The sequence below is a fragment of the Mesitornis unicolor genome, unplaced genomic scaffold (genome assembly GCF_000695765.1).
Source record: "Mesitornis unicolor isolate BGI_N332 unplaced genomic scaffold, ASM69576v1 scaffold612, whole genome shotgun sequence".
NCBI classification, from domain to species: domain Eukaryota; kingdom Metazoa; phylum Chordata; class Aves; order Mesitornithiformes; family Mesitornithidae; genus Mesitornis; species Mesitornis unicolor.
In genome coordinates, this window is record NW_010166914.1 from 77,271 (window position 1) to 87,237 (window position 9,967).

Here is a 9,967-nt window from a genome sequence, read left to right on the forward strand (position 1 = left end):
GTTGCTTGTGTAACACCTGGTGTACTTGATTGTCAGTTTATGTCTTCCTCAAGAGGCATGATTTTCTCTCAGTCACTCTATTTCCTCTTCTCTAAAGTTTTCCCCTTTCTGCTCTTCTGCCTTTTGCATGAGATGTGTTTACTGCAATCTGTAATGCTGTTGACGCTCCTCCTATTCTCTACGTGTACTGAGCCCTTTGGGAGGAATTTGACTGGCAACAGATCTGCCCCTGTTGACAATTTAAATAACTACTCCATCTATAAGAACGATTTGTAGTCAAATACACAGCAAACAGCCATGGGAAGTCAAACCGGGCAGCCCCAGGAGATTCACAGCTCTTACATTTTTAGGGACAGCAAGTTCATTCTGTTGTTTGTGTCGGGTTTTGGTGCTTGAAGAGTTAACAAAAGCTCCCTCTCCGAAGAATAAAAACACAATTGCAAGATACTGCTGCACAAGGTAATTAAAAATCGATAATTTTCAGTCTTCAGGAGATATGCGCTTCAGACTGCTTTAGTCTGGCGAATTAAAGTCTACCTAGGCAGTCTGGGTTATAAGGCACTGCTACCACCATGTTTCTGCAAAGCTGTCAGGACAGAACGACAGCACCCAGATTCCCAGAGGAAAAAACTGTGTACATGATACAGCTGCCAGCTTGTGCAAATGGCACTTTCATTAACGATGTTTCTAGAGGATCTTATCTCACTTTTAACCTATTATAACCCCTATTTGTAAATGTCCCTGCTATGAACACCCAGGAAGGCTCAGCTTCCTGTTTTTCCCTGAGATAAATTTGGCCTATTCTGTTGCAATAATTTCAGACTACAGTCACTTGTGAATTTAGAAATTAATCAGGTAGCTGTCTTTACTTATAGGACTTATCTCCACAGGTATTTCCACTGAGTCTTCTCAGGAAAGGAAGTGAAAAAATATGGCCTTATCTAAATGCCATGCTGTTACTAAATTTCAACAGATTTGGTGCTAGAGTAAGAGTACAGGTATTTACTACTTCAGATACACAGAAAGCAGCAGGTGTGATTTATTTGGGATGAGAAGGATTAATTTACTTTCAAAAATTGAAAGTTGTGATACATTTCAAAAACAAAAAATAGGACAGATAAAAGGATTTTCAGCTTTTTCTGTGGAAAATATAGTCATCCTAACAGCTTTCATTTTACACAGAATGAGGTGGTGTTGACAACTTCACAATATAATAAGCCTCATCCATTTTGTTCTAGGCACTTTTCTGGCCCTGTAAAATCTGACTCCATTTTATAAGTGAAACTATTGTAGGTACTTCCTATATCTAAATTTAAATAAATTATGAAAGCAAGGCATTACAATTCTCTAGATAGTAACTTGCATTTCTAAATTGAGTCTGAGATAGGTTTGTTTCTCATATTGTCTTCAACCTGTGACAAGCACCAAATATGTCTCTCATTGCAAAAGACATTCCCTATTCCATAAGAAAATGTACTGCATTGCATTTTAAAAAACAGCTCTAAAATATTATCATTAGCATAAGTTGGCTGCAGTGAAACCATCACAAAGCACTTAAGGCTACCCATAAATGAGCACCATTTTATTTATCCAGTTCTGAATATCAAGATGAATATCAGGATGAATTACTTCAGCCTGCATTATTAATACTACAATCATGAACCAGACAGTGCAATGTGTGGTAAGAACACATCAGCATTTTTTGGAGAATACATACGTGCACACGTGTATACATGTAAATTCACATATAAGATGTTGTATTAGGTAGAGTGTACTACATTTTGAAAGGTTTGCACATGATTGAGAAAATTAAGCTGAAACTGTCCAAATAAACTGGGGATTCAATGGCTCCAGTGAGGGAAACGCCAATGGTGGACTGCACCCACATCTTCAGGAACAGAACAAAACAACTTTCTTAATTTTAACTGTGGTCTGACTTGCAGCCTTGTGAAAAGAGTAGAGGTTGGCACATATTTGGCAACTTTTTAAAACCTGAACAGAGACTTCTCAGAAATAATCCAAGGCAATTTGAATAGTGAGGAATTTAGCATTGCCCTCCACCTCCCTTTCTGTCAAGAGAGGATTTTAGCCTTGGTTTAGCTGTTGTTAAATCACAACAAGCCCCAGGAATCACAAAATCACAGAACATTAGGAATTGGAAACGACCTTGAAAGATCATCTAGTCCAATCCCCCTGTCAGAGAAGGATCACCTAGAGTAGGTGGTCACCAAGAAGGCTGGTCTGGCATACTGCTTGAGCATTAGACTACACCAGTTCTCTTCATTCCCATTGAACTAAAAAAAAAAAACCAAGCCACAAAATATCTCCTGAAGTTCAAAAGCCTGCATGAAAGTCTACTCCCTGTCTCTTACAGTGGACTGGCTGTTACAGGAAAGCTGAAACCTGCAGAGCTAAGCACATGATCTCTTTAGTAGTTCAGTATCTAAACATTCTCCCAAACATGAATATCCCAGAGCAGAGTGCAATATAAAGGTCAACAATGAATTAGGTGTCAAACGCCTAAAAATATACCTAAAAAAGTTCTTTGAGCCAAAACAAGAATACACTTGCCACAAAATATGGGTGTCCAAATTAGTACTGTACAAGATCAGGCTTTTGTTTCCTCTCCATCTCCAACTCAATAGATCTTGGGTTACATATTTCACTCAGAGAAAACTGAATTCTGTCAAATTGCAAGAAGGTAGGTGACGGGGGTTTGAAGCTACATGAGAAAAGGTACTTGAACACAGGTTTCCCACATCACAACTGAGTGTTTTTACTCAAAGCCCAGTGTGGTTGCTGCTTTGGCAGCCAAATAAAGCAGTTTCAGAATAAACCAGTGATGTTGTGGCCACCTTGCCTTTAATGCCCTGCCTGGCAAGCATTTTCAGCATGATCTACTGAAACTTCCTTGGTTAGGTTAGGCATCTCAGGAACTGTTTTCAAGAGGGTATTTTTGGATTCGGGCCTACTTTCTGCTGAAACTCACCACAGGTACTCAAAATCTCATATAAATTTGCCTATAAAGCCCAACTGAATTCTAAAGCAAAAATGTGTAAGCTACAAAAAATCATTAACAGTTCTTACATACTTCCTTTAGCATAAAGCTTATTGATGTTTTTCTCATCAGTGTTTGTCCTGGCTAAGGAGAGAAGAACTTCTCTTTTAACCAGGCCAAAGAGATCATGAAAATGACTTGGCAGCCTGAAGCAAACCTGTGGCCAGGCAGAACGCAGGACATGGGCAGTGCTCCCCTATGCTCTCACAGGGAATCTGACATGCAGGTACTTCCATAGCATGCTTTCTAACGTACACAGGCAGGCTTGACATCCACACAAAATATAACTCAAAATGCAGCTAAAGGAGGCAGAGAATGTCAGCCTTTTGAGTGCTAACTCGGTGGTAAAAACACTTGTGCAGGACCAGAGAGACCAGGGTTCAATCTCCTCCTGCAAACTTTACAGGAAGCAACCTTCAGATGGAAAATAGAAGAACTATCCCCTCTTTCTCTCTACCTTTTCCTGGCCAGTAGATAATAAAATCCTAATATTTTTGTGATCCAATAAATATTGAAATCCTCTCTGTGGGGGAACTAAGTGCAACTGCTAGAACTATGACAGAAAAGCTGGAGAATATAGCTTCTTCCAACCAGTCACATCACATCATTAATAATAACTGAGCTCTTGGAAGAAAGAGATGAATGAGCAAGTTTTGACTAGATTAAGTGGAGAAAGGAACTGAAACCGATCTCTCCCTTCTGGCATGGCTGCTTTATTTCAATTAAAAAGCAAACAAGAGAATAAAAACTGCCTGCTTGTGTATGAGAGGATAGGAAGTTGTAATATATCTTTCAATAATCATGTTTTAAAAGAAAAGGACAAAACATGCTCAGTTCTTAAAAAAAATAACTTTTTCTCGTAAGTAAGTTTCCTGGCAGTGAATTTAGGCTGACAGAGCACTGCAAAACAAGCAAAACCACAGATAAGATTTGCCCATGTACCCTATTTGCCTCAGACGTCAGCTATAAGCATCTCTTTGCCTCAGAGGCAAGCTGGCTGTCACCTCAGGTAGTGGTATTTTGGATTGCATTCACTCCTAACTCTTCCTGGGCATCAGAAAAAGAGCCTAAATGTCTGCCTTAGGACTCCAGGTTCCTCTGCAGAGGCAAGTACTTAAAGGTTTGATGTGCCGCCCAAGCTCTTAATTGGATCCAACCCTGTAATTTGTTCCATAATAGGATGACCCAGCAGGATTGTTTACAGCACAGCATGAAAGCCAAAAAAGCAACAATCAGCAGTACAAAGTTGTATTGATTGTATAAATTGCCTCATTCAACAGCCTTAGGCTGACTATGAATATAGTTGTACATCTCTTCAGTTTCACATCTAATGTGTTTCTTGAGCAAACAAGTGATGCTTGGGAAAGCCTTCCTCCCTTATAAACAAAATAAGACATGGGTTCCCCAAAAAAGCTCAGCAGTAATCAATTGGAGATTTTTAAATTAACTGAGGCATAATGGAAGACATAAAACACATCTTCAAAATAATTCTGTAATAGCCTGATGAGTTTATTCCACTGCAATTAAAGGAGGTTTTTTTTCAAAACCTAATGCCATTAGTAAAAAAAAAAAGTCTTTGAAAATCCTGTGATACTGAAAGAAAATGAAACTTCAAAACGGCAGCGTTCAGACAGCACTGGTATTTTGTTGTGCCACTACTCTGCTCAACCAACCAAGAACTTAACATCAGAAAAGCTGTGGGAAAGTGCTGCTGGGTGTTTTAGCACGTTTCTCTATCACTTTTAATTATGTGTAATGGTGTTACATAGTTTTGAGAGACAATTACCAGCAAGGACCTCGTTCACAGATTGTGACTGAGGATGAGACAAGCAAGTGTCTACCCTAACAGCACACTGGAGGAACAAGGTCTTGCCTAGTAGACAGCCAAAATGTCTGTAATATGCCATCCATGTGTATAACAGCTCTAAGAGTGTCTCTGTCATCCAAGCAGATACCACGGGTGCTAAAACTACTTTTTGAGCTGAAAGCTGTTATTAGTAACCCTCTCTGCAAGGGGAGAGAAGGGGCTGTTCAGTCAGACACTATTATATCATGCAACCAAAGTCACACATGCTAGGGAGAGTCATCTGTAATCGGAAGACAATTTTCCTCACAGACCTTCTAGCTGTTTTTTTTTTCTGTTCTAGGTGAAAATGTTTATGTTACAGGCAGTTAGACTTCTCATAACTTAAACACAAATATCTGTATATTCAGATCAGCCTGGGATATGCAATGTACAGAATACTGGATAGCAAGACCATAGACAAAGCGTGACCTGGAGAAAATAATCAGGAGTGAAATATTTTAAATTGACCTCTGTTTAAGGCTTCATTTGTGAGAGATACTGAGAGCTCAGATCATACATCCCAATATTCAGAAACTGGCTCTGGATATGTTTAACTGAGAAATTTCTATCTACATCTGTCCACAGAATAGAACTGACAATACTTACAGAAAACCTTAAAACTTGTAGTCATAAGCATGCTGTATAAATGCCAGCCATAATCAGGAGCATGTCTGAAGCTGGCCTGACACTATGTGAAGTGATTAGCAGATTACAAGTTACCAAAGAAAACTCTTCTGAAGGAATCATTCAACACTGGCAAGAAGAGACATGCTAGCTTCTTGCCACCTACAGGTGAAACACAAAAATCCTCATGGTCCAGCAGCTAACTACATCTCAGACTCCAGTGTTAGGAGAATAAACTGTCGCTGAACCAGAACTGACATTAAATACAAACAGCACTGGGATTCCAAACTTTGTGCAACTTACCAAATCTTTTCTGGTTTTATTTTAAAGTTGAAGCATTTTAAATTTTAAATACTTCATTTTTTATAATCAGTCCACATGATGAGGTTTTGTTTGGCTGTTTTTTATGTAGAATAGCTGAAAGATCTCACTTTTTTTTTTCCCCTAGTCCCACACCATGCTTCAGCTAATTACCATTGATGAGCAAACAGCTTGCCAATTAACCCTGACAGAGTAGTCATCCAAAAGGTAGGGAGAATTTATTGTTAGATTCAGACAATTAGCAAGGGGCTGCGAAAGCTCACAATTACCTAAAAGCTAAATGTTGCAGAACTGCTGAGATAAATTACTGAATCAATTAAAACACATGAGTGTATTTCTGTGAGTATATTTAAACCTAGCAAACAAGCTTCTAGCTGTTACAGACTAGAATCAAAAGTTAGTGAGAAGAAAAAGTCTAGTGGGGGGGGTTTTGGCTATTTGTTTGTTTGTTTGTTAGGTTGTTGGGCTTTTTTAAGCTGTTGGAGTTTGTTCTGTTCTACTCTGCCATTAGCATTAGTTAAATACATCTAAAAATTAGCATTGACTTAAAGCAAAAGTATCCGATAAAGAGTAAGATCTAAAATGACTTTCCTTCCAAAGTGGTTAACTTTTCTAAAAGGCAAAGAGGTTGTTGTTGCTAATGCTATAATTGCAATGTTGACCATTGGTGGGCAGCAACTGTTCTCTTTTTTTACATTCAGCTGCCCCTGTCATGTTGGGCAGAACCTTATCTATGGGCTGGCTTTCCTAGGAGTTCCTGCTCTGATCCTTCTGGTTGTTGGCTATGCCCTGAACAGTCAGACCTGGAGGCTGGTTACGGGCAAAAGGTCTCCTTTTCAGGAAGAGACCACACCAAATGGGTTACTGCGATGCAAGCTGATCTGCTTAGTCCTGTGCAGCATTACTGGGAGAGCCCTGGTTGCTCCAGTAACGTGGCTAGCAGTCACCCTGATAAATGGCTCATACTATGTCTGTGCCATGAGTGAGTATGTCTCTGTGTATTATTACGACTCTAATCCTAATGTTACTGTGAGTGAACGCAGAAGGATATTGGCTGAGTTTCCATGCAGTCAGTTAGTTCCTCCAGAGCTGATCCGGGCAAGAGATGAAGTGATTCTCCTGCTCCGATACCAGTCACAGGTGAGTAACTCATGTTCATTCTGTTGGCTGCAGATCTCATGATGACAACTAGAAGGAATTCAGCAGAGAAAGTGTTAGGATAAACATGATCAGTGTCTTCTGCCTTGAGTGTGTTTTGAAGCCTGCTTTGTTCCTGTAAGTGGAACTGAACTTTAGGCATATAAATTACTATGTCTGGTTGTCCTGTTTGTTACCTGCTACTGGAGGATATATTCTTCTTTGTGCAATATCTTGAAAAGTACTATCAAGTAAGACAAATGGAAGTTCAAGAGCCAGGGAGAATATGAAGGTTCTTCATTCATGCGTAAGGAACATGTGACTAAGGGGCCCAGGCTGTGAGAGCTCCACAGGAGCGAAATGAAAATCTTGGTTTTTAGATCAGCCTCAATTCTAAAAGCTTACATACTGGGTAAACAATAGGGAGAATATTAAGTTGCCACTTCAGAGAAAATTGGTTTTAAACAAGCTATAAGCTAATATAGGCTAGGAATTAGATGTCTTCTCACAATAATAGCTGAGGAGGCAAAATCCTTAACAAACTGTACCATAGAACTTCCTTAAACTTGACAAGGAGAAGTGACTTTACTACATGGCTGCCTCCAGTAGGCAGGGATTGGGTTTGATGGCAACAGAACCTTACCAGGTTTATAGCTTGTTAACCTTGTTATTTAGGAAAAGCAAGTAAAAATCAGAAGTTACCACTGTATTTTCAGCTGTGACAGATCTTTTCTTTTTCTTTTCCAGGTGGCTGGCTGGCCTCTGATTGCTGTGGTAGTCATCACTGTCTTCCTGTCTTACTGCCTGGCAAGCTGTTTCTCCCCACTCAGCTTTCTGCATTTCAGATATTGGAGCAGCTATGTCCATAATGAGCAGGAGCTCTTTGATGAAGCGACAGACCAGCACTCCAGGCTCTATGCCATGCAGCACGTAAGGAAGTTCTTTGGCTTTGTCCCGGGGAGTGAAAACGTAAAGAAAATCCGTATCCCGTCTCTCAAAGAGTGGCAAGCCATTTCTGGACTGGCCTTTCTAAAACAAGTGGATGAGGAGCACTATGACTACAGCCTCCTCCATGACTGGGCGCTCAAGGAGTCTGTAGATGAAAAATATCTGAAGACTGATGAAGACCCTGTGACCACAACACAGCTCTGAGGGTCCAAGCCACCACCAACATCCTGCAGAAAGACAGGAACATTTCTAGCTCCACATCAGACCTGAGCTGCTTTGGAACTTCCCAATGCCTTATTACACTGATGCATAAAGTACGTGAACAAGTAAATCTCATTAATGTCGTTCTTTAGCACATCCTTCCAGGTGCCTTTCTTGATGGTGTTTGGCCCATGTGGGATGTGATGGTCTATGTCTAAATTAGGGTGGGCTGTTTCAAGCTGCTGGTCCCTGCTTTCTAATACTTGTGCTGAAAAGATGAGTATGCACTGGGAGAGAAAGTTATTCCCAAACGCTTTTTCTTTCCTCCTATTAAAAAGTCTTTAAAAATTAATAGCTAGACTTTGATTGGATTCTATGAGTCACTCCATCCTGTACAGAGCAAAAGCAGATGTCCAGCTTTGTCTCAGTGACACCAAGCAGAAATGCCTTATTTCTCCTCTTCCACATCTTTCTTGTATTATGTGAATAAGATACACTGAGCTAACTACAAGCTATATCTCTGGCTACAGCAGCACAGAAGAAACATATTGGAAACTTCAGCAAAAAAGGCTGGGTCTACAGAGATGAGAGAATTTTCAATTCTGGTAAAGAGATAAAATGCCCACTGAGAGGTACAGGGTGGAGGGGTGCAACATGCAGCAGCTGCATGAACAATCACTTGTCAGGTAGAAAATCGAGCTCAAATGTATTCAAGCTGAAAGCAGCAGCAAGGTCAGTCCCCTATACCTTTTAGATACACTTAAATGTCTCCCAGGTGTTTGTGTGCTTCCCTGTTGTACAAATAGCAAATCAGGATGGGAAGCAAATCTCACTCTGTGCAGTAAGGTTTGCTTTGTCTGTGAAAAACTTACAATTTAGTCATACCTCTGTGCCCATAAATATTACTGTGATTTAAAAACCACTGAATTTAGTGAAAGAAGGTTTAATGATGTTTTTGTACTAATCCAGTGTGGTATGATGTGATGTTACTGCACCTCCTCTCCTCTCTAAGCACCATAGTTTTTCCTAGTGCTTCCTGTATTGCCTTGCCATGTACCCATGTACATGTGTGTGCTACAAAGCCATATGCTAGGTTGTATGATCTGCTGTTAATAAATGACCCTAGAGTGTCGAAATGGAAAAATATAATTGCTTAGTACATCTTACTACAAAATATTTAAATTTCTAAACAAAAGCAAGTACTTTAACAACTGCAGATGATGCAATGTGATGAATAACTGGAGAATGATGCATATTTTATACCACTAACCAATATTTTTACAAATTTCCACATATGTATTTTGCCAGAATCCTAAACTTTCAGCTAACAGAACTGCACTGTTTATATGAACTCCTTAGAAAGCAAAATGCCTCTGTCAGTAAACACAACTTCTAATTTAACTTCAAAAAACTTCAGAGTTCTTTTTTTTATTTAAGTAATATGGAACAATGTGTAACACAGAGTACATGCAACTGATACATGTATCAGAAAGTTTTGGGAAAAAAAACAACCCTGTGCTGATGTCTGGATCCAAATGACAAAAAACTAGCTGCCATCTTTATTCTATGTGGGTTCTTTCCACTTCTTCCCTTGTTTTACAGTACCACTATAAAAATGATGCAGTATCTGCATTTAGGAGTAAGCTATCAAATTCTTTTAACTTATTGCTAAACTAACTTTCAAATTAAACTTTGTTTTCTGATTTTTGTCCCAATAACTATTTGCACTGTATGTTTTTTATGGTTTATAATTTAAAATACTGAGTGGAAGTACTAGCTGCATCTGTCATTGTGAAGTCAGCCTGCCAATATACAAATAAGCTATCACCCTG

The 9,967-nt window shown here is 39.4% G+C and overlaps 1 protein-coding gene across 1 annotated transcript; it reads left to right on the forward strand.

Annotated features, from left to right (window-relative positions):
- The first annotated feature begins 6,431 nt into the window (after nt 1–6,431).
- On the forward strand, nt 6,432–8,138 carry FAM26D (family with sequence similarity 26, member D). Its single transcript, XM_010195109.1, has 2 exons — nt 6,432–6,989; nt 7,734–8,138. Exons 1-2 carry the CDS (start codon nt 6,432–6,434, stop codon nt 8,136–8,138), a joined length of 963 nt encoding a protein of 320 aa, XP_010193411.1.
- Nucleotides 8,139–9,967: the final 1,829 nt, after the last annotated feature.